At 47.3% G+C, this 24,277-nt stretch overlaps 1 protein-coding gene across 1 annotated transcript; it reads left to right on the plus strand.

Moving 5' to 3' along the window:
* The first annotated feature begins 283 nt into the window (after positions 1-283).
* Positions 284-24,277, plus strand: FADS1 (fatty acid desaturase 1). The gene is made up of 12 exons (XM_040410717.1): positions 284-753; positions 4,816-4,926; positions 5,012-5,209; positions 12,189-12,290; positions 14,138-14,266; positions 15,599-15,659; positions 15,743-15,819; positions 16,693-16,790; positions 17,997-18,093; positions 22,452-22,531; positions 22,621-22,746; positions 24,076-24,277. Exons 1-12 carry the CDS (start codon positions 496-498, stop codon positions 24,125-24,127), a joined length of 1,389 nt encoding a protein of 462 aa, XP_040266651.1. The 5' UTR covers positions 284-495; the 3' UTR covers positions 24,128-24,277.

Genomic DNA, 24,277 nt, shown 5'->3' on the forward strand with positions numbered 1-24,277 from the left:
GTTTTATACATAACGGGTTTTTCATCAATAAGGGGAAGGGGGGGCTTTTCAAGCGCCTTCTCCAACACTGATTGGTGGATGCAGTATCATCGTCACTCCCTATCCAGCCAATCGTAGAGAGCGGGAGGGTGTTAGGAAAAAGAGGGAGTTTGATAGGCTAATACGGGAACCAATAGAGGGAGTTTGATAGGCTAATACGGGAACCAATAGGCGCCGAGGTGGGTGTGTCATGCCGCCGCAGTCCAAGAACTGCTGGTGCTGAAGCTCAGAGCGTTATAGCCGGGCACTGGGTCGGAGGAGTCGGTGTACAGGCAGCTGTAGGGACAGGCGGTGGCGCGTATACCGGGGTAATTACGGTATATATAGAGGGACTGGGGATTTATAGGGAGGGGAACATCTGTCCAAGCAGTGCGGACAATGGGGATGGAATGACGCGTATGGGGGTCTTGGAGGGTCGGTGTTAGTGACTTGTAGACAGTGCAGTATAGACTATGAATGAGCAGAGTGAATGCACCTGTAGTTAGGTCCGATCATCACACAGTCAGGAGGTGCATAGAGGTAGCCATGGCAGATAAAGGGACAGGTTCCTGCGGAGAGCTGCCATACTTTACATGGGAGGATGTCCAGAAGCGCTGCACACGCGAGGAGCGATGGCTGGTGATAAAGCGGAAGGTGTACGACATTACAAGGTTCTGTTACAAACACCCCGGCGGATCCAGAGTCATCAGCCACTACGCCGGCCAGGACGCCACGGTGAGTGCTGCCGTACCCGGTGCCTACATCCTGTCAGGTCTGACAACCGCTTAACCGTCCTTGGGTCCGCCACAGAATAAAAGGTTTAGGCAGGGGGCGCAGAGGTAGGAATCACACCTGGGCCCTGGCGTCTGAGGGGACCCTAAAAGCCCCTCCGCCGCATAAGGAGACACCAATGGATGGTGGGGGCCCAGCTACAGACTGTACATTGCAGTCCAGGAGATTGAAGCTACGCCCCTGAGGATGCCAGCAGAGATCGGGGGTAGACAGGGCTGCGCCCATACACGTGAGGCGGTTGGATCCTGTTCACACTGACCAGAAAAAGTATTTCTCACCTATCCATGGTATGTTCGCTGGGGCTCCTGCACCGGGACCCTCACTGCTCGTGAGAACGGGGGCCCCAAACTAGCCCTTCTAGAGGAGTGTGGAGGAATGGTCACATGTCCAACCACCTGCTCCATTCAGAACGTATAGGACTGGCGGTCCCAGCGGTCGGGCCTCAGCGATCATACATTTATCATCTGTCCTATCCATCTATCTATCTGTCTGTCTATCCATCTATCTATCCATCTATCTGTCTGTCTGTCTATCTATCTGTCTGTCTCGCTATTATTCATCTGTACATATGATGTAAATGCGATATTTCACTATCTCATGGCTGGTAGCAGATGAATGGTGTGCACTTAGATCAGAATGTCTGCAGATGTAATGGTTGAGGTGGTGATTGTACCTCTTATTACTGGAGCCGCACGTCTTTTGGGTTGTGTCCGTGCACAATGTATGGACATGAGGTCAGGACGCTGGGCCTGCCGGTAACAATGTGCTGACATCAGTCTTATCCCATCCCCCCCTGACGCCACTTTCCCGGCAAACCCAGTGTTTGCTCATTTTTAAATGCCACTTGCAACATATTCTGTCTACGTCGCCCTCGACATGTTACCAAAAAGTGGGCTTGACTAGCGGGCCCGGCGCATTTATCTTCATTTATGCCAGTTTTCAGAAATTTCTGTTTAGAAACAGCGCCTCCTCATAAATTAGGCGCATCCTCTGGCAGCAAAGGGGAGATCATAGATCGGATTGCCCCCCCCAGTGTGTGCCCCTGGCAACAGACCCACTTGCGCTGTGTAGTGCACTCGCCTGCGCGGTCTCTGTGTTGTCTGTGCCTTGTGAGTACCCTGCATATCACAATGAATCATCCATACCTCCGTGAAAATCGCAGCATGCTCTATATTCAGCGTTTTTCACGCAACGCAGGCCCCATAGAAATGAATGGGGCTGCGCGAAAATCGCAAGCAAGTGCGGATGTGGTGCAATTTTCACGCATGGTTGCTAAGTGATAATGTAAGTAAATATGGATGAGCAACCCCGGACCCCATTAAAGTCAATTCACGGTATTATTTTCGCTTATAACACGGTTATAAGGTAAAATAATGGCATTCTTAATACAGAATGCTAAGTATAATGTCCATTGAGGGGTTAAAAAATAAAAAAATTAACTCACCTCATCCACTTGATCGCGCAGCCGGTATCGTCTTCTTCCTGCAGGACCTGCAAAAGGACCTTCGCTCTGACGTCACCACGTGGTGAGCGCGATGACGCCATCGAAGGTCCTTTTGCAGGTCCCGCAGGAAGAAGAAAGAAGACGATCCTGGCTGCGCGATCAAGTGGATGAGGTGAGTTTACTTTTTTTATTTTTTAACCCCTCAATGGACAGTTTACTAAGCATTCTGTATTCAGAATGCTATTATTTTACCTTATAACCATGTTAGAAGGGAAAATAATAAAATCTACAGAACACCGATCCCAAGCCCGAACTTCAGTGAAGAAGTCCGAGTTCGGGTCTGGGTACCACAGTCAGTTTTTTTATCACGCGCGTGCAAAACGCATTGCACTCGCGCGGAAAAAACTGACTGAAATTGCGCAGGTTTGCCGCACCCGGACAAAATCCGTGACGCCCGTGTGAAAGAGGCCTTAATATAATATCTTTCAGAAGAATGCTTGGTACTAGAAGGTTTCCTCAGGCCTGTCGTTCTTCCGCTTCCTCCTGCCCCCAGCCCTCACGCCGCGCAGATTGTGCGTACACTGGGGTTTTACAATCTGTCAGGTGCTATCCTCCTCACAACACCGGTTGTAATACTCATTCACAGGATTGGTGCAGCCCTGTGGTCCCACCATGTGCCCGGCCCACTCCCTCCCTCCACTCACATATCCTCTGTATCCCCCAGAGGTGGGGCCTGTGGCGGCTGAGAGCACGGCATCCTGCACAGATTAACCCCCCGTGTGCCTGAGGAGAAGAGAACCAGACGAGAAATACCTTCTCTATTATTACTAAGCTCATCATATTGTATATATTCCTCGTTTCCAATCATGGCGTAAGGATATTTCCTCCTAAAGGCTCATGCGTGCTGCAGTATTATAGCCCTAGGATCTATGGAGCGGTATCACAGTACCCATAGAAATCCGTGGTGCCCTGCTGCACCTATCAGGAACAAAAAAGATGGTCATCAAGGTGCTTCTAAAGGAGACTTTGCCTTTAATATGTAGAAATACACAAGGGCAGGCGCTGCAGCTACTACCACCCATAGGACCCTCTGCCACGTAGGAAGACACCAGTATTATAAATGGCACATGATAGGTGGGGGTCTTATTTCAGATTTAAAGGATAACCGTCACATTTTCACTCAAAATTCACTTTTCATATATGTTGTTGCTGCTGTGGTAATAATCCCTAATCACTAATTATTGTGTTCACGTAACACTTGTTTAATAAGATTCCGTCCATAGCAACCGCTCCTCACAAGACTTCTTTCTGACTATCTTCTCAAGATGGCCGCCGATGCCCTTACCCTGAGGCTGAGACCTCCCTCCCTAACTACCCAGAATTAATTTTGCTCATCTCGGGAACGCGCAGCCTCGTCCCAACCAATCGGCTTTCTCCAGACTTAAACACGCGCTCTTCCTCCTGAGTAGTTGATCGCGAATTTTTATCGCAAATTTTTATTGCGAATATCGCCACTATCTCGGTCCGACAGGAGCGCGCACGCAGCGTTCTGGACTGCCCACTACTACATCCTCCGTCTTCTGTATGTAGAAGATAGGAGACGGAGGACACCTAGGAACCCTGTTTTAGCCGCACCACTGAAATGCCTGGGGGAGGAAAGAACATGCTGCAATTACCAAGTAATTCAATACCTATACAAAAGTATTAACTACGGAACTAAGGTAAACTTCGTCAGACCAACCCAATTACATAAAAAAAAAAAAAAAAAAGACAGTTATCCTTTAAGCTATAAATGTGCATTGTGGCCCCAAGAGGGGACGTCACCTGGTGTACATGAGCAAGACAAGTGCAGGGGGTGAATTGCAGCACAACTAGGCAGATTTATTATTCAGGACTGTAGGAAAGTGGAGTGACAACCCCTGTAGTCCTACAGTAGCTGCCCCCAGTAGGTCTCGAGTGGGAGACCTCCATCTATGATGTTCATACGCAGGGATTGTTGTTATAGTAGTGTTAATAGGGTCTGGCGTAAAGGGGCCCGTGAACGCTCATTCAGCCGTCAACTCTTCTTCCCTACCCACCCATACACATGCATGCAGTTGGGAAAGAAGAGTAAGCAGCTGCAGATACCTCTGGTGGTCTGGCTTAGAAGGGTGCTGGAATTTAACATGCAGGATGCTTCTTTCCTCTGACATCACCAGTCGGGAGAGAGTTGGTACACCCCCATACACGTACGGGTAGTTCATGGTTCCTGCCAAAATGGGCGGGTTCAGATGGCTTTAGTGGTATGTATATGGACACCTTTACTCTGGAGTTTCTATTAGTTAGACCTCATGCCCATGACCGTAAAAACCGCGCATCCGCAAAATACCGATACAGTCCCATGTGCAGTCCGCATTTTATTTTGCGGATCAGTTCTAACCTTTTGTGGAATAGACATACAAATGCCTGCATCTGTATGTCCGTTCCGCAAAAAGATAGAAGATGTTCCATACCTGTCTGCAAAATGTGACCCATTTAAAGGGGTTTTCCGCCGATCTTACTGTTGCACTGTCTATACGCAGGATCCATTCACTGCATTCCACATAGATAAGGAGCTGGTGCAGAAGCACATGAAATGTCTTTTGATCGGAGAGCTGGCGCCTGGACAGCCATCTGTGGAGCCCAGCAAGAATGTAAGTTTTCCATGTGACAGAGGGTCTGCACCCTGTCATTTGTCCGTCTTTGCCCATAATTGCTGGTTTCTTCTCTCTTTCATAGGCCATTATGGTGGAAGATTTCCGTGCCCTGCGTTCCACGGTGGAGCAGATGGGTCTCCTCAAACCCAATAAATTATTTTTCCTTGGTGTGCTCCTGCACATCCTGCTGATAGATGCACTGGCCTGGATGACTCTTCATTATTTCGGGACCTCTCTTATTCCGTTTCTCATCACAGCTTTACTTCTCGGCACCGTCCAGGTAGGTGAACTGCAAGAAAGAGGCTGATACTAGTGTGTACTACTCGAAGTACATGTCTGTATGGTGGGAATACCCCTGTGGTGGGAATACCCCTTCCCATCTTAGTCAGATATCTCTATATCTAAATGGCCACCTTGGACACTCGCCCTAATATTGAATGATTAGGACATCTATCGTATTAAAGATAAATTCTATATCTGTAAATGTCTTAAAGGGATATATCCGTATATGATCACTGGGGGTCCGACACCGGGCACTGCCACAGTCCAGTTGGTTCAAGAGGCTGAGCGCTGTACATTATATAGTGACAGTGCTTGGTATCCCCTGTTTGATGGAGTGGTGGTAAAGCATGCACCCTTCCACTCAATTCATTCTCTGCGGCAGTGGTTCTCGACCTTTTCTCGTCAAGTACCCCCTATTGACAAGAAGTCCAAACCGAGTACCCCAAGGAAGCGAACAGTGATAAATGTTAACTAAATGAGACCATTGTCACATTGCTGTTATAGGCCCTCTTCTATACCTCTGTCAGAAGTCCCTTCAGATTTGACAGAAAGAAGCGGAGCATAGAGCACTCTTCCAGTCAAAATGACAGACACCGCATTAGGACCCATGATAGATAACGATTACATTCTGCACTACCAAACATACAGGAGACTACAGCACTACATACCTCTTACATCCAGTGGCGTGTCCTCTGATATAGATGTTCTCTTTCCTCATCTTCTCCATTCAGACCAGACCGCCATGATGACTTTTTTCAGTCATCTCTTGTCTCTACAGAGTTTGCCACACAGACATCAGGTTCCTACTTTTCCTTCATTCTCCCCATCTTCTGAACACTCAATTCTGTCACTCCCAATACTGTTCCTGGTGTGTTCCCTAATACTATACTGCAGAAACAGACTGTCCCCCTGAAAATACTAGTACCAGACAGTGCCTCATTCAATAATAAATGACACCCACTGCCCTAAAAAATAATTGTGGCCTGCAAATAGTGACTATGACAGTAATAGTGCCGTAAACGGTGTCTCCGAAAAATAATTGTGCTAAGCTGATACTGTGCCCGGGTGACCTCCACAGTAATAGTGCTCCCAAAAGTCCCACAGATGGTAATAACTCTCTCTCAGATTGCTATCACTAGTAATAGTGCCACAAATAGCAATAATGTCCCCCATAGTGCCCATAGTAGTAATCATGTTCCCCATAGTCCCCCAGTAATAAAGCCCACCATAATGCCTCCTTTAGTAATAATGCACCCACAGTGCCCCCAGAAATAATAATGCTCACCTATAGTGCCTCCAGTATTACTAATGCCCCTATAGTGCCCCCAGTAGTAATAAAACCCACCACAGTGCCCTTTGGTAGTTATAAAGCCCACTATAATGCTCCCAGTAGAATTAAAGCTCCCAGTGTGCCCCAGTAGTAAATATGTCCCCTTATAGTGCCCCAATAGTATTAAAGGGGTTTTACCATCACACACATTGGGGGCATATCGCTAGGATATGCCCCCATTGTTTGATTGGTGCGGGTCCCACCTCTGGGACCCGCACCTACAATGAGAACAGAGCAGGTAAATGAACAGAGGGCGCACTGCGCATTCATTTCTATGGGGCCGCCGAAAATAGCAGAGCGCTGGCTCGGGCTATTTCCGTCTGCCCCATAGAAATAAATGGGAGCAGGGGCAGCGTGTGCCCGGTGTGCTCCTATTCACTTCTATGGGAGCAGCGCTTGGTGGTGGACAGACCCGGGAAATCTGGGGTCCTCCAGCCACAGCTCTCCCCGCTCCGTTCTTGTTGTAGGTGCGGATCCCAGAGGTGGGACCCGCACCTATCAGACAATGTGATGGGAATACCCCTTTAATGCCCCTAAAGAGCCCCCCAGTAGTAAGAAACCCACCATAGGACGGTGATACAGTGGAATGTCCAGAGGCCCTAGCAACCAGCAATGAAACATTTCTGGTTGCTAGGGAAGTCCCATGTACCCCCTCACCCTGCGGCACGCACCCCTTGGGGCACTAGTACCGCAGGTTGTGAACCGCTGCTCTCCGGGACTGCTGGAGAAGACAAAGCGCTGCACCTATTGTAAGAAGGACAAGGAATCATCGTGGATGATAGGTACGTGTCACCAAGGTTCCTGGCCTCGGTGGAGTAAGAGTCGTTTTTTTTTGTGTCAGCAGCAGTTGCTTTTTGGCACCTTGATACTTAGTATGGCTGTACTAGCTAATCCGGGACGGCTCTTACTGGGAGTAGTCAAAGTGCTGAGTGGGTGACTACTCCCCATGTTCCAGGCCGCGTTTTGCCAGGCATAAAAACCAGCCAGCACTGCCAGGTGAGAAGGATTACCTCCATCTGACAGTGGAGCTCATTAGGTCTGTGTGCTGTGATCTGAGGGCTGTGTTGGGATCCGCGGCTTGAGCCAGGCTGTGAGGGTGAACAGGCCGCCTAACGCCTGCCTGTGGACTTGACAAAGCAGAACTTCCAACAGGGTGTGAAGTAACACCCAGGAGAAAAGGTGACTGTTTTGAATATGAACTTTTCATGTGTTTGAACGATCACCAAGCAACTTGCGTTTTTGTTTTTGCTTTCACGTGTGAATAAACACTGATGTTTTGAACCAAGAACTGTGTACTTTGCCTCTGTGCTGCACCCGCTAATCCTAACTACCAGAGCGAATCTCCACATTTGGTGGAGGATGCGGGCAAGCGCAGTGAGACTGGCGTGAACGTCAATATATTTTTTTGGTTTGCATTTTTGGGCACGGTTGTATGTCGTACATCAAACCAGCTGTATTACAACCCATACCCCATGACAAAATGGAGGCTGTTGTGAAGTCCCTCGTGGAAGCTAATCTACAGCAGCGAGAGACCAACCTGCACCAATGGGAGGCTACAACACGTGATAGCTTTTCAGATAGCAGGAGCAACCCCAAGCGTCCACGATGCCAGGAAAGCAGTCCGTGCAGCGATCCCTAAGATGACACCCGCAGACGACATCGAATCCTACCTGACGATGTACGAGAAAGTGGCCACCAGGGAAAAGCTTCCCCAAGACCAGTGGACTGAGGTCATCGCTCCTTTCCTGGCATCAGAGTCCCAGTGCGTATATATCGACTTGCCGGACGATCAAGCGGCCGTCTACCCATGTGTAAAGGGTGAGATTTTGGCAAGACTGGTGGTAAATGTGTTGGTCCGGGCCCAGCGGGTACATCAGTGGGGGTTTAAGCCGCTGAGTCCATGAGACCCCAGTATTATGACTTACTCCACCTTTTGCAAAAATGGCTACAGCCTGATGTGCTGAGTCCCACGGCTATGCTGGATAGACTATTGGCTGACATATTCTGGAAGGCGCTGCCACCCCCTCTCCAGCTCTGGATCGGCCAGGTGTCTCCTGGAAATGCCCTGGAAATGGTGGACCTGGTGGAGCACTACGAGGCTACTAAGAATCTTAAGGGGCGTTCTTTCAGGAGAGGGGCAGGTAAACCCCAGGCCCAACGGTATGAGCCGTGAAACCCACCTGGGAGGTTCCCACTATGGGCCGGACCCAGGTAATCTGCTGGCGGTGTCAGGAACCTGGCCATATAAGGGCTGAGTGTCCTCATCGGGTTGAGCCCATGGACACTAATTGTGGTTACCGTCAGTCACTGTATGCTATGAAACTGTGCCACAGGTACCCCGGAGGCTCTAGACCACTTGTGCCAGGTAGAAGTGGGACACACTGAAGCTGAGGCGCTGCTGGACTAGTAAGGGCTACCCTACTGCGGTCCGCTGAGTATACTGGCCGGAAAGTTGGGGTGATGTACATTCACAGAGACTTAAAAGACTACCCCACAGCGCTGGTGACTCTAACCACGGTAGCCGGCAGGTGGACCCACGAAGTGGCAGTCGCCGCAAACCTGCACTACAAACTCATAATAGAAACATGGAATGTATCGGCAGATAAGAACCATTTGGCCCATCTAGTCTGCCCAATATACTGAATACTATGGATAGCCCCTGGCCCTATCTTATATGAAGGATGGCCTTATGCCTATCCCATGCATGCTTAAACTCCTTCACTGTATTTGCAGCTACCACTTCTGCAGGAAGGCTATTCCATGCATCCACTACTCTCTCAGTAAAGTAATACTTCCTGATATTACTTTTGAACCTTTGCCCCTCTAATTTAAAACTGTGTCCTCTTGTAGCAGTTTTTCTTCTTTTAAATATTTTCTCCCCTTTTACCTTGTTGATTCCCTTTATGTATTTAAAAGTTTCTATCATATCCCCTCGGTCTCGTCTTTCTTCCAAGCTCTACATATTATGGTCCTTTAATCTTTCCTGGTAAGTTTTATCCTGCAATCCATGTACTAGTTTAGTAGCTCTTCTCTGAACTCTCTCTAGAGTATCAATATCCTTCTGGAGATATGGTCTCCAGTACTGCGCACAATACTCCAAATGAGGTCTCACTAGTGCTCTGTAGAGCGGCATGAGCACCTCCCTCTTTCTACTGGTAATGCCTCTCCCTATACACCCAAGCATTCTGCTAGTATTTCCTGCTGCTCTATGACATTGTCTGCCTACCTTTAAGTCTTCTGAAATAATGACCCCTAAATCCCTTTCCTCAGATACTGAGGTTAGGACTGTATCACTGATTTTATATTCTGCTCTTGGGTTTTTACGCCCCAGGTGCATTATCTTGCACTTATCAACATTAAATTTTAGTTGCCAGATTTTTGACCATTCCTCTAGTTTTCCTAAATCCTTTTCCATTTGGTGTATCCCTCCAGGAACATCAACCCTGTTACAAATCTTTGTCATCAGTAAAAAGACACACCTTACCATCGAGGCCTTCTGCAATTTCGCTGATAAAGATATTAAACAATATGGGAGGGAGAGACTTTCCCGGTTTTCCGGCCCTATGGCCGGTTGTGAGAGTGACTGGTACCCCTGAGTCAGGGGTGAGCCCAGGAGATTGGCCTTGTTCAGGAGGATGGCCAGAACCCTGGGAACCTGAGGCCGAAGGGCCAACAGTAGGGGTGACTGCCACCTTGGTGGAAGAGGAGGAGACAACCCTGCGTAGGGTAATGGTGGGAGACGTGGGGGAATTGCCACCGGGACCTGAGTTGGCAGACCTCAACATCTCCGGGGAGAATTTCGGTACAGCCCAAAGCTGAGACCCAACCCTATCCCGGGCTTGGGAGAATGTGGTAATAGTTGATGGGGTCGATGTTTCCCCGTTTTGTGTTCAACCAGAATATGCTCTATCGGGTAAACCAGCTGCGGGGTGAACCCATTGAACAGTTGGTGGTGCCTCGGGCTTATCGAAAACTCGTGTTAGAGTTAGCCCTCTTCGGGGGTCATCTGGGACTGCAGAAAACACAGGACCGGATACTACAACGGTTTTACTGGCCCAGTGTGTTTCGAGAGGTGGATGACTTTTGTAAGTCTTGCCCAACCTGCCAAACAACTAGCCCCCAGCACCTGTTACGCACTCCCTTAGTGCCTCTCCCGATTATCGAGACTCCATTTGAAAGAATCGCTATGGATCTCGTAGGCCCAGTACCGAAGTCCGCTAGAGGGCACCGACATATCTTGGTATTCCTAGACTACGCCACTCGGTACCCGGTAGCAGTGCCACTGCGACATAAATTGGCCAAACTCATACAGTAGCAAAGGAGTTAATGGAGATTTTCTCCAGAGTGGGGCTACTTAAAGAGGTTCTGACTGACCAGGGGACCCCTTTTATGTCCAAGGTCATGCGGGAACTCTGTAAGTTGCTGAACATCAAGCAGATATGGACGTCCGTCTATCACCCACAAACTGAAGGCCTAGTAGAAAGGTTTAATAAAACGTTAAAACCCATGTTAAAACGAGTAGTGTCTAAGGATGGGAAGGACTGGGACCTCCTTTTGCCCTATCTTATGTTTGCAGTGTGAGAAGTGCCCCAGTCCTCTACTGGGTTCTCGCCCTTCGAATACATGAGAGAAATGCCCGAGTCACCAGGTGGTTCCTGTCCTTACAAAACCTTAAGTTCTCCGTAGACCACAGGGCAGGCTGGTTGCAGGGAAATGTGGATGCCCTGTCCCGAGTATACTGTATGGCATGTGTTGACCCCCTCAGGGTTGAACAAAGGGGGGAGTTATGTAAGAAGGTACAAGAAATCATCATGGATGATAGGTACGTGTCACCGAGGTTTCTGGCCTCGGTGGAGTAAGAGCCGTTTTTTATATGTCAGCAGCAGTTGCTGTTTGACACCTTGATACTTTTAGTATGGCTGTAATAGCTGATCCGGGACGGCTCTTACTGAGAGTAGTTAAAGTGCTGGGTGGGTGACGACTCCCCATGAACTTGTACTTTGCCTCTGTGCTGCACCCGCTAATCCTAACTATCAGAGCGAATGCCCACACTATACAGAATTAATGGAGTGGCTGCATGTGTGACTGTTGCTTCATTTAAATAGGGGACCTCCATTCTCGTGATCAGTGGTAAACTCAGCGATCAAACACCCATCGCTCCATTAAAGGGATTATCCCATGAATAATGTAAAAAATTAAAATCAGATATCATATAGTACATGGCAACCTCTTTCTAACAAAACTACAACCAGCCCTGTACATGGATCCAGAGATCTCCTCATTCATTGCTCTGCTAGATTTATATCAAAATGGCAGCTCAGGGGGCGTGTCTTTTCTGCTGAAGCTCAGGGGGGCGTGTCTCAGCTCTCCCTATCACAGCTCAGGAGTCAGCTGAAGGATGAAACTGAGCATGTGCGGCCATCTCAGTGAGCAGGACAAAGAAATAAGAAAAAGAACAAACAGGAGGTGGCGCTATACAGATACATTTTCTTGAATAACTCAGTGGCTATGCAAAATATTTAATTACAAGCAATTACAAAAGTATTCAGATCCAGGGGCTGGTTTTAGAACTGTAGAATATTTTTTGTGGGACAACCGCTTTAAAGTCTTCCATGAAGTCACCATATATTCTTGTTTTTTGTCTTAGGCACAAGCAGGGTGGTTGCAGCATGACTTTGGCCACTTATCAGTTTTTAGTAAATCAAAATGGAATCACCTGCTTCATAAATTTGTGATTGGACAATTAAAGGTAAGAACTAGCTAAATCCAAGCTACAACGTTGTGAAGATCTGACTTTTTATTCTTTATTATGACAATCTATAGGAGGTGTCAGCAACCTTCGGCACTCCGGCTGCTATGAAACTACAACTCCCAGCATGCACAGTTGCACAGCTGTTCTTGTAACTCCTGTTTAAGTGAATGAAGCATTCTGGGAGTTGTAGTTTCAGAACATCTGGAGTGCTGAAGGTTGCTGATCCCTGATCTGTAGGATGAATGTTTTTTCTATAACTTTCTTAGTCATCTTGCTCAAGGGTGTTGTACTAGGTTACCATACAACTTGATGCTGGTAAATAGCCATAATACACCCTGTTGGGGTCTGTATGTGAACAGGGGTTGGCAATGAGAGATTTCACAGGATTTCAGCGGTTTAAAAAGTCCAACACGGCTTATTTTTTTGTCCAAAACAAGATAATGGCATCCAAGTTATATGTTCACTTGTATCACTCCACGGCAAAATAAACCAAAAACAGCCACATAAAGTGCTTGTCCGCCTGGACGCTAACTAAACAGAATCGTCACCTCACCTAGGTATTTGGTAAAAACATGATCAGGCTCTACTCAGCCAGCAGGTCATGCAGCTTCCAGTCACCGACTCTGAATTAGCATTTCACGCAGTAATTAGCTCAGCAGCCACCCCTGGGTTTGCCTCGGGCTAGGCAGTGATGGCTAATCTCCGACACTCCAGTTGTGGTGTCTCCCAGCGTGCTCCATTCATTTCTATTGAGTTCTGAGAACCGCCAAGCAAGTGTGCATCTTGGGAGTTGTAGTTTTACCACAGCTGGAGCGCCGGAGGTTAGCCATCACAGGGCTAGGGGAACGTGGTATACTGGAGTGGGGGAGGGAATAGCTGGCCCCTCTACCAATACTTACCCACAATCCATAAAAATATAGGATCATTAAATAAAAGTTGTCCTGAATTCTTTTACTTCACCCATCTGAGCATTCCGGGTGAGATATACCCCTCCCTCCAGTACTTTACCAGCCATCATGTTACAACCCATAAACATAAACCATTATGCTCAGAATGGAAAAAGAGTCCTATCTACACACCTGACAATCCAAATGATAAAGCTGGCAATACACCTTAGATAAATGTCAGCTGAACCCACCAATTTTGCTGGCTCCAGCTGACTATCTAACGTGTATGGGTGCCCAATTACTCTTCCTGACGACATATGAGGGATTGAGCTATTGGTGTCTGCCAGCGTATTTCTTCCCTCTACTCATTTAGGGTACATGCATGTTTGGCCAGCCTGAGTTTCCACATCTATGGAAGAGTCAGGGGAGATAGCTGTCAGCCAAATGAGCATCTGTCTTCAGTAGGGTGTAGATAAAGATGGAGTATTAGCTTCAATAAGGGATGAGGTTACGGCTACTGCAGATGGAAGTCTTTGAGGAGGAGGAGGGAGCAACTGCAGAGAGGGAAGCAGAAACACAGAGACACTGCTGCTGGCTCTCGTAAGGGTTTACTGTCTCACCCCAGTGCTGGATTCATGGCAACACTGCTCATTACTGCTGTATGTTCTCCCTGCTGCTACTGCTTCTGTAATCACAATGGATCAATTATCACTAGATATGGTTGTTGTGTGTACCAACAAGGATGACCGTTTCCCTTGAGCTATCTGTTGTATGTAGGAATAATAACGGGATGATCAAAGTTTTCGTATCTTATGATGAGCATTATATCTATATATGGTCCTGTGAATCGTCATCTCTATATCGTCTTCTGGGAGTTGTTATATAGCCTCCTGCAAATTACTATCTGCTGTCCTCTTGGGATTACTTTATTTACGTGCCATCTGTTTGCACACTCAGGGTGCTCCTGCCAGCTGGTGGAATCACTTGCACTTCCAGCATCATGCCAAACCCAACTGCTTCCGCAAGGACCCTGACATTAACATGCACCCTCTTTTCTTTGCACTGGGCAAAAAGCTGTCAGTGGAGGTAAGTGCATGTTTTATGGTCATTTATGACAGATGTCACAGATAACAATACCCCCAGTAACGTCGGTGCACAGGAATTATGGGGCATATTTATTCAGACCGGCGTTTTAGACACCGCTCTTAATAAAGGTCCATAGCTGGGGGTGGCTCCGCCGAAGTTATGAAGAGGCGCAGGAGCTGTCTAACATTTAGACGATTTTCCACGCCCAAAACAGGCATGCCAAATGATGAATGAGACGGGCCTGCCCATGCCAAGCCCACAGTTTTAGACCTGGTGTGAGCAGGGAGAAGTCGGAAGATAGCGGTGCGCCGCCGTCTGCGCCTGAAATACGCCTAATTTATCCGTATTTCAGATTAGTAAATGATATTCCCATGCAGAGAGAGATTTTTGTAAGGGCCCATTCACACGACCGTATATTTGAGTCCGCATCCGTTCTGCAATTATATGGAACAGATACAGACCCATTCATTTCAGTGGGGCCGCAAAAGATGCGGACAACACACCGTATGCTGTCCGCATCCGAACTTGTGTTCCGTGGCCCTGCAAAAAAGATAGAACATGTCCTATCAAGAATAGGCATTTCTGTCTTAGGGCCGGCAGTTCTGTAACATGCAGAATGCACACGTCCGGTATCCGTGTTTTGCGGATCCGCAATTTGCTGAACGCAAAACCCATACGGTCGTCTAAAATGAGCCGTTATGCAATTCAGTGTTTAATGTGCCAAACAAGTGTCCATAAACACAAAATGCGAATGAAATAATCCAGCATGCTGTATGCAGTGTAAAAAAGAATTGGGGAGATATCGCTACCCACAGCACCTCGATTATTTTGGAGTGCACGATCCTTTCTTTATATGTACAGTGCTGTCACAGTATAGAAATGATGGACGCAGTGATGTCATAGGGCAGGAATAAAATAAACTGCAATGTCAGAAAACAGGGCAAATGCACACAGTGATGCGAAAGTGCTAGGATCAGGCACACTGTGATGTCACCGTTCAGAGAAAAGGCAAACAGTAATGTCACAGTGATGTTACGATATCAGCATACTGTAAAGCAGGGATGCTCAACCTGCGGCCCTTCAGCTGTTGTAAAACTACAACTCCCACCATGCCTTGCTGTAGGCTGATAGCTGTAGGCTGTCCGGGAATGCTGGAAGTTGTCGTTTTGCAACAGCTGGAGGACCGCAGGTTGAGCATGCCTGCTGTAAAGCAATGGCGGAAAAAAGTTCTCCATCTCTTCCTAAGGAACAGCAAGTAGGAAATGTTATATGTCAGTAGCCCAGATTTTCCTTTAATTGACCCATAATCGCCTTGTCTGTCATTTTCTCCAGCTTGGAATTAAAAAGAAGAAACACATGCCATATAATCACCAGCACAAGTACTTCTTCCTGAGTAAGTATCTAACCCTGCAGAACAGATGACGTCGTCCTTGTCCTGACCTTGCCCGGGTTCATTTCCATCTGTTTCCTCTGTAGTTGGCCCTCCAGCTCTTCTCCCGCTCTATTTCCAGTGGTACATCTTCTACTTTGCTGTACAACGCAGGCAGTGGTGGGTGAGTAGGTTTCCATTGTGGCTAGTAGGTCATCATGTATAAGCCACCTTCAGACGTATCTAGGGTGTCTTAAAGGGTCCATGTGCTCTATTAGGGGCCGTGTTCACATGTCCATGAGAAAGTCAGTCAGTGTTTCAGCCGTGAAGCTGGGGATTAAGACTAGCGTATAAATCGCCAGTCTTAAAGGGAACCTGTCACCGGGATTTTGGGTATAGAGCTGAGGACATGGGCTGCTAGATGGCCGCTAGCACATCCGCAATACCCAGTCCCCATAGCTCTGTGTGCTTTTATTGTGTAAAAAAACCCGATTTGAGACATATGCAAATTACCCTGAGATGAGTCCTGTCCCCGACTCATCTCACGTACAGGACTCATCTCAGGTTAATTTGCATATGTATTAAATTGTTTTTTTTTACACAATAAAAGCACACAGAGCTATGGGGACTGGATATTGCGGATGTGCTAGCGGCCATCTAGCAACCCATGTCCTCAGCTCTATACACAAAATCCCGGTGACAGGTTCCCTTTAAGACTGGCGATTTATACGCTGGTCTTAATCTCCATGCGCTGGCCGCGGATGCGCCAAAGTTATGTAAAAGCTCAGGCCGCTACATAACTTAGGCGCTTGGTGCCGCCGGCCACGCGGCATGCTTTAAACTACGCCAGCTCCCTTGTGGCGCGTATTTATTAATAAATGACCGCCTAAGTCTTTTGTTTGTGAAAATGGCACAACCAATTTCCACAAGACAGGTATCATTCTGATCAGCAGGGTCAACCTTACCAGGCAATATGACCTGCATAATAGGGTTGGTCCTGCTGCGAGGTGCTTTTTAAGGATCATTGAGAACTTCGCTGTTTCAATTTTCTCCACAGGATCTGGCCTGGATGATTTCATTCTACGTGAGATTTGGTTGGACATATATACCTCTGATTGGGATTGGTGGCACCATCAGTCTATTCATGTTAGTCAGGTAAGTGCACGCTGCCATATCCATACTATTTTTTTTTCACAGAAGCTGGTCCCTAGGTTCCTCTCTATTCTTTTCGTACCTCTGCCATACATAGCTATGACCTAAGACTCCAGATTTTAGTTAGTTCTGATGACTGGCATCAACTTTGAGTTTGGACAGAGTCTTTCTGTGTTGGCTGTGCCTTAAAGGGCTTGTCTGAGTTATTCCAAAATGTTCCCCATACTAGAAAATAAAATATCCTATACCCACTTGTTTCTTCCCTGCCGTTCTGGCTGCAGCGATGATGTAGAGGTATATGGCACGTGACTGCTGCAGCCAATCACTGTCCTCAGTGGTCTTATACCATATAACGCTGATGCCTGTGATTGTATACATGGCTGCAGCGATGAGGTATATAACACGTGACTGCTGCAGCCAATCACTGGCCTCACTGGTCTCATGCCATATACCGCTTAGGCCCGTGATTGTATACATGGCTGCAGTGGTGATGTAGAGGTATATGGTATGTGACTACTGCAGCCAATCACTGGCCTCAGTGGTCTCATGCCATATACCGCAGAGGCCCGTGATTGTATACATGGCTGCAGTGGTGATGTAGAGGTATATGGTATGTGACTACTGCAGCCAATCACTGGCCTCAGTGGTCTTATGCCATATACCGCTGAGGCCCGTGATTGTATACATGGCTGCAGAGGTGATGTAGAAGCATATGGTATGTGACTGCTGCAGCCAATTAGTGCCCTCAGTGGTCTCATGCCATATACCGCTGATGCTCGTGATTGTATAGATGGCTGCAGCGATGAGGTATATGACACGTGACTGCTACAGCCAATCACTGGCCTCAGTGGTCTTATACCATATACGACTGAGGCCCGTGATTGTATACATGGCTGCAGTGGTGATATAGAGATATACAGCACATAACCACTGCAGCCGAGCACCGGGCGGGGAAAAGTAAGTATATGATGATTTTTATTTTATTTTATAGCATTCACTGGCATGGGATACATTTTGAAATTACTCAAACAACCCCTTTAAAGATTATGAGGGCACATCCTTGCATTCCCTAGATGTCCCAGCTCTTATGATGTGCTGTCATATTACTAATGTAGCTGAATCCAGAGCAGCACCAGGTCTATGTCAAGTTCCAGAAGAAATTGAAGAATGCGCTCATGTGACCCTTCTTGTCATCTCACTTTGGTTTAGATTCCTGGAGAGTAACTGGTTTGTTTGGGTGACACAAATGAACCATATTCCAATGCACATAGACTATGATGATAACAAAGAATGGCTGTCTGGGCAGGTAAGCATTCTTATGTACTTCCTACCACTCGTTATATGCACTCACTGACCAAAAACTTAACGCACCCGAATAGAAATTTTGGATTGCTGCAAAACTCGACATGCAGTTTTGTCTCAGACAGATATGTACAGTATATAATTACAGGCCTGATTATACACAGGATCTTGCCACATGAAAGAAAAAAAAGTGCCTCCCCCACTATAAAAAAGTGCTTTCAGGGGCCACTTTTGAGTAGTGTACTGCTTGAGATCATGTGCCTTTACCACACACTCTAAGGATTTTTTTCCAGTTGACAGAGAGCGGGCGGTGTGTGTCATTGGACTGAGAGAAGCAGGATGGTCGTTACAACTCATTGACGTAGCTGACAGACCACCAGCAGAGAGGATCACTTGAGCTTCCAACAAGCATGAGCAGCTCCCACAGTTTCATTGTCCATCCAGACCCAGGTGGCCCCTTTATTACACAGCCCAGTACATGTCCTGCCATTGACAGCCAGCCACCCTCACCATCGTTTGTAGTGGTGTTGTGAACTAGAAACCTGGACTCCTACGGACTGGAACCGTATAGTCTTTAGCGACTAATCCAGGTTCAGGTTTGGGATCCAATGGTCGGTTTTGAGTATAGAGGCCTTTTGGTGCTTCAACCTTGCTTTTTCCGGATACAGTGATGCCTGGCAGGCTTTTCCCCCGCCGGAAACCAGAATAATTTCCTCTAAAATTATATATCAATCTGCTCAGCTCCTCCTCCTCCATAACGTGCTGCAGACTAACTCACAATTTAATCATGACGGGTTCCCTTTAAGAGGTGTCACAGTTGCAGGATCAACCATGTCCTTTCCGCATCCGTATGTCTGTTACACAAAAGGTAGAACATGTTCTATTCTTGGCCACAAAATGTGGACCGCAGACCCATTGAATTGAATAGGGCTGCAAGAAAAACGGACGCAACACAAACGACACATGGAAGTCTTCCGTATTTTGCAGATCCGCATTGTGTGGTCCACAAAATGCAAACAGTCGTGTGCACGAGGCCTAACAAAGCTTTAACCAGCCATGTACCTCACATGGGTCCAAAGATCTCACCATTCATTGTAGCCATGTACCTCACATGGGTCCAGAGATATCACCATTCATTGTAGCCATGTACCTCACATGGTTCCAGAGATCTCACCATTCATTGTAGCCATGTACCTCACATGGGTCCAGAGATCTCACCACTCATTGTAGCCATGTACCTCACATGGGTCCAGAGATCTCACCATTCATTGAAGCCATGTACCTCACATCGGTCCAGAGATCTCACCATTCATTGTAGCCATGTACCTCACATGAGTCCAGAGATCTCACCATTCATTGACGCTATGTACCTCACATGGGTCCAGAGATCTCGCCATTCATTGTAGACATGTACCTCACATGGGTCAATAGATCTCACCATTTATTGTAGCCATGTACCTCACATGAGTCCAGAGATCTCACCATTCATTGAAGCCATGTACCTCACATCGGTCCAGAGATCTCACCATTCGATGTAGCCATGTACCTCACATCGGTCCAGAGATCTCACCATTCATTGTAGACATGTACCTCACATGGGTCAATAGATCTCACCATTCATTGTAGCCATGTACCTCACAAGGGTCCAGAGATCTCACCATTCATTGTAGCCATGTACCTCACATGGGTCCAGAGATCTCACCATTCGATGTAGCCATGTACCTCACATGGGTCCAGAGATCTCACCATTCATTGTAGCCATGTACCTCACATGGGTCCAGAGATCTCACCACTTATTTTAGCCATGTACCTCACATGGGTCCAGAAATCTCACCATTCATTGTAGCCATGTACCTCACATGAGTCCAGAGATCTCACCACTTATTGTAGCCATGTACCTTACATGGGTCCAGAGATCTCACCATTCATTGTAGCCATGTACCTCACGAGGGTCCAGAGATCTCACCACTTATTGTAGCCATGTACCTCACATGGGTCCAGAGATCTCACCATTCATTGAAGCCATGTACCTCACATCGGTCCAGAGATCTCACCATTCGATGTAGCCATGTACCTCACATGGGTCCAGAGATCTCACCACTTATTGTAGCCATGTACCTCACATGGGTCAATAGATCTCACCATTCATTGTAGCCATGTACCTCACATGAGTCCAGAGATCTCACCATTCATGGTAGCCATGTACCTTACATCGGTCCAGAGATCTCACCATTCATTGTAGCCATGTACCTCACATGAGTCCAGAGATCTCACCATTCATTAAAGCCATGTACCTCACATCGGTCCAGAGATCTCACCATTCATTGTAGCCATGTACCTCACATCGGTCCAGAGATCTCACCATTCATTGTAGCCATGTACCTCACATGGGTCCAGAGATCTCACCATTCATTGTAGCCATGTACCTCACATGGGTCCAGAGATCTCACCACTTATTGTAGCCATGTACCTCACATGGGTCCAGAGATCTCACCATTCATTGTAGCCATGTACCTCACATGGGTCCAGAGATCTCACCATTCATTGTAGCCATGTACCTCACATGGGTCCAGAGATCTCACCACTTATTGTAGCCATGTACCTTACATGGGTCCAGAGATCTCACCATTCATTGTAGCCATGTACCTCACGAGGGTCCAGAGATCTCACCATTCATTGCAGCCATGTACCTCACATGGGTCCAGAGATCTCACCATTCATTGTAGCCATGTACCTCACATGGGTCCAGAGATCTCACCACTTATTGTAGCCATGTACCTCACGAGGGTCCAGAGATCTCACCATTCATTGCAGCCATGTACCTCACATGAGTCCAGAGATCTCACCATTCATTGTAGACATGTACCCCACATGGGTCCAGAGATCTCACCACTTATTGTAGCCATGTACCTCACATGGGTCCAGAGATCTCACCATTCATTGAAGCCATGTACCTCACATGGGTCCAGAGATCTCACCATTCATTGTAGACATGTACCTCACATGGGTCAATAGATCTCACCATTCATTGTAGCCATGTACCTCACGAGGGTCCAGAGATTTCACCATTCATTGTAGCCATGTACCTCACATGAGTCCAGAGATCTCACCATTCATTGAAGCCATGTACCTCACATGGGTCCAGAGATCTCACCATTCATTGTAGCCATGTACCTCACATGGGTCCAGAGATCTCACCATTCATTGTAGCCATGTACCTCACGAGGGTCCAGAGATCTCACCATTCATTGTAGCCATGTACCTCACATGGGTCCAGAGATCTCACTATTCATTGTAGGACATGTACCTCACATGGGTCCAGAGATCTCACCATTCATTGTAGCCATGTACCTCACATGAGTCCAGAGATCTCACCATTCATGGTAGCCATGTACCTTACATCGGTCCAGAGATCTCACCATTCATGGTAGCCATGTACCTTACATCGGTCCAGAGATCTCACCATTCATGGTAGCCATGTACCTTACATGGGTCCAGAGATCTCACCATTCATTGTAGCCATGTACCTCACATGGTTCCAGAGATCTCACCATTCATTGTAGCCATGTACCTCACATGGGTCCAGAGATCTCATCACTCATTGTAGCCATGTACCTCACATGGGTCCAGAGATCTCACCATTCATTGAAGCCATGTACCTCACATGAGTCCAGAGATCTCACCATTCATTGTAGACATGTACCTCACATGGGTCCAGAGATCTCACCATTCATTGTAGCAATGTACCTCACATAGGTCCAGAGATCTCACCATTCATTGTAGCCATGTACCTTACATGGGTCCAGAGATCTCACCATTCATTGTAGCCATGTACCTCACGAGGGTGGGTCCAGAGATCTCACCACTTATTGTAGCCATGTACCTCACATGGGTCCAGAGATCTCACCATTCATTGCTCCAAAGTAAAGAGAATATCTCACAACTGAAGCATTTTTGTAATAGAAAGTAAATTACAAAAGTATCTTGTTTTTCATGCTGAATTATATCCCAATAACATTTAGTAGTGGCACAACCCTTTCAAGACAGCTTCTGCTAGGGCATAGGAACATCATAGAGGAGGGACCCAAGAGCAGAGGTTCACTGAGGCTGCTGTGTAATACCTCATGTCTCCTGCAGCGGCCGCTAGCAGCTTTCAGGTGATAGCAGACGGTCAGGTATGTCAGACCCACGACAATCAAGTGATCGCCAGTGTTCCCTCCTTTAGAGGTGGTATTATACAGATAAGGAGCCCCCTTTTAACATTTTTATAGTGGAAGGGAAGTGACTCAAAGGAACACAAAGGACTACGTCTTATAACTGCATGATGTTTGATGATTATATACTCCTTTCTGTCTCACACAGCTGCAAGCCACTTGTAACGTAGACCAGTCTTTCTTTAATGATTGGTTTAGCGGACATCTAAATTTTCAGATCGAGCATCAGTGAGTAAACCACTCGGGGTACTGGAAATAAGCTAATATGTAAATCATTTATAGCTTGATATTTCACCATGTTCATTTTCTGTCTCCAGTTTATTCCCCACAATGCCACGACACAACTACTCAAAAGTCGCTCCTTTAGTCCGCTCACTCTGCAAGAAGTACGGTGTGGATTACCAGTCCAAACCTCTGTTTACTGCATTTGCTGACATAGTCCAGTAAGTTACTTTATTCAGGTTCCTACCACTGTCATTTCTTAACCCTGAGATTTCTTATACACAGTCGAGTCCCAGTATTATGACCATCAGCTATTCGGAGTAACCACCGTGTGCAGCACGGACAGCAGCTAGGTGGGCCGGGAGCGACTTAATAAGGTCCTGGTAGGTTGTCACAGGTATCTGGAGCCATGCTGACTGCAGTGCATGTGGGGGGATCCATAGAGCGAACATGACGGTGGTCCCCTAGATGCTCAATTTGGTTCATGTCTGGGAAATTAGGGGGCCAGGGATGGGGCGTGGGGGAGGATCCAGAGAGCAAACACGACGATACAGGTGGTCCCACAGATGGTCCATTGGGTTCATGGCAGGGGAATTAGGGGGCCAGGGTAGTACTTGGAAGTCTTGGTCATGCTCTTCCAACCAACGTCGGACATTTCTAGCCGTGTGAGATGTTTTGAAGATCCCATCCTCCCCAGGGAAGACAAGCAGCATTTATGGGTGTATGTGATCTGCTGGGATGGATTCATACCCAAATCGGTTCAGCGTACCTTCCACATGGATGAGTAGGCCCATAGAATGCTACAAAAACATTCCCCCAGGCCATAATACCTCCACCATCAGCTTGCGTTCTTCCAGCAATGGTTGCAGGGTGTCTGTTCTCTGATGTTTCTCGTCTGGCAAGCCAAAGTCCATCTGTTCGATGAAGCAGAAAACAGACAACCCTTTCCAATCAGTGGAGGTCCAATTCCAATACCACCACGAAAATTTAAGCCTTTTCTGCCAATGCAACTTTGTTAGCAGAGGTGCAGTGACCATCCGTCTGCTCTGGAGCCCCATACGCAGTAGGGTTTTTTGTTTTAGACCAGGGATGCCCAAACTGCTGCTGCCCCCCAGCTGTTGCAAAACTACAACTCTCAGCATGCTTGGACAGTCTACACCTATCAGGACATGCTGGGAGTTGTAGTTTGGCAACAGCTGGAGGGCTGCAGGTTGAGCATCCCTTTTTTAGACACACATCTGGTAGCCCTTGATTCATTTTGGCAGTGAGCTGCTCCACTGTAGTGTCCTTCCACCCTCGGGCACCTTCGTAGCTGATGTTCCCCTCTCACATCAGTGGCAGTTTCCACGTCTCTTGTTCACAATGCTGCCATTTGTCCACTCACAATACACTTCCACCACAGCAGTGCAAGGAGAGATCACACCACACGAGACTTCCTTCTTCAGCTATGCACTGCCGACGTCAAGAGTAGGAAGCGGTCATAGTAACGCGACTCGACGGTATATATTCCTTAATATATATAGAACATTTAGAGTCTTTGTTTTCTGCAGCTCCCTGAAAGAGTCTGGTGAACTCTGGTTGGATGCGTACCTCCACAAGTAAGAAGAGCGCCGTCTGCCTGATCCTGCAGGATCTACTACTACTATGAGAGCTAAAGTAGAATGGAGGTTGGATACTGCTGCCGTTGTCGTTCTGAACATTCCTCCAGTATCTGATCTGCAGTGTGACAGAAGCCCTTCAGGACTGAAGATG

This window comes from Bufo bufo, chromosome 10 (assembly GCF_905171765.1).
Source record: "Bufo bufo chromosome 10, aBufBuf1.1, whole genome shotgun sequence".
Taxonomy (NCBI): Eukaryota; Metazoa; Chordata; class Amphibia; order Anura; family Bufonidae; genus Bufo; species Bufo bufo.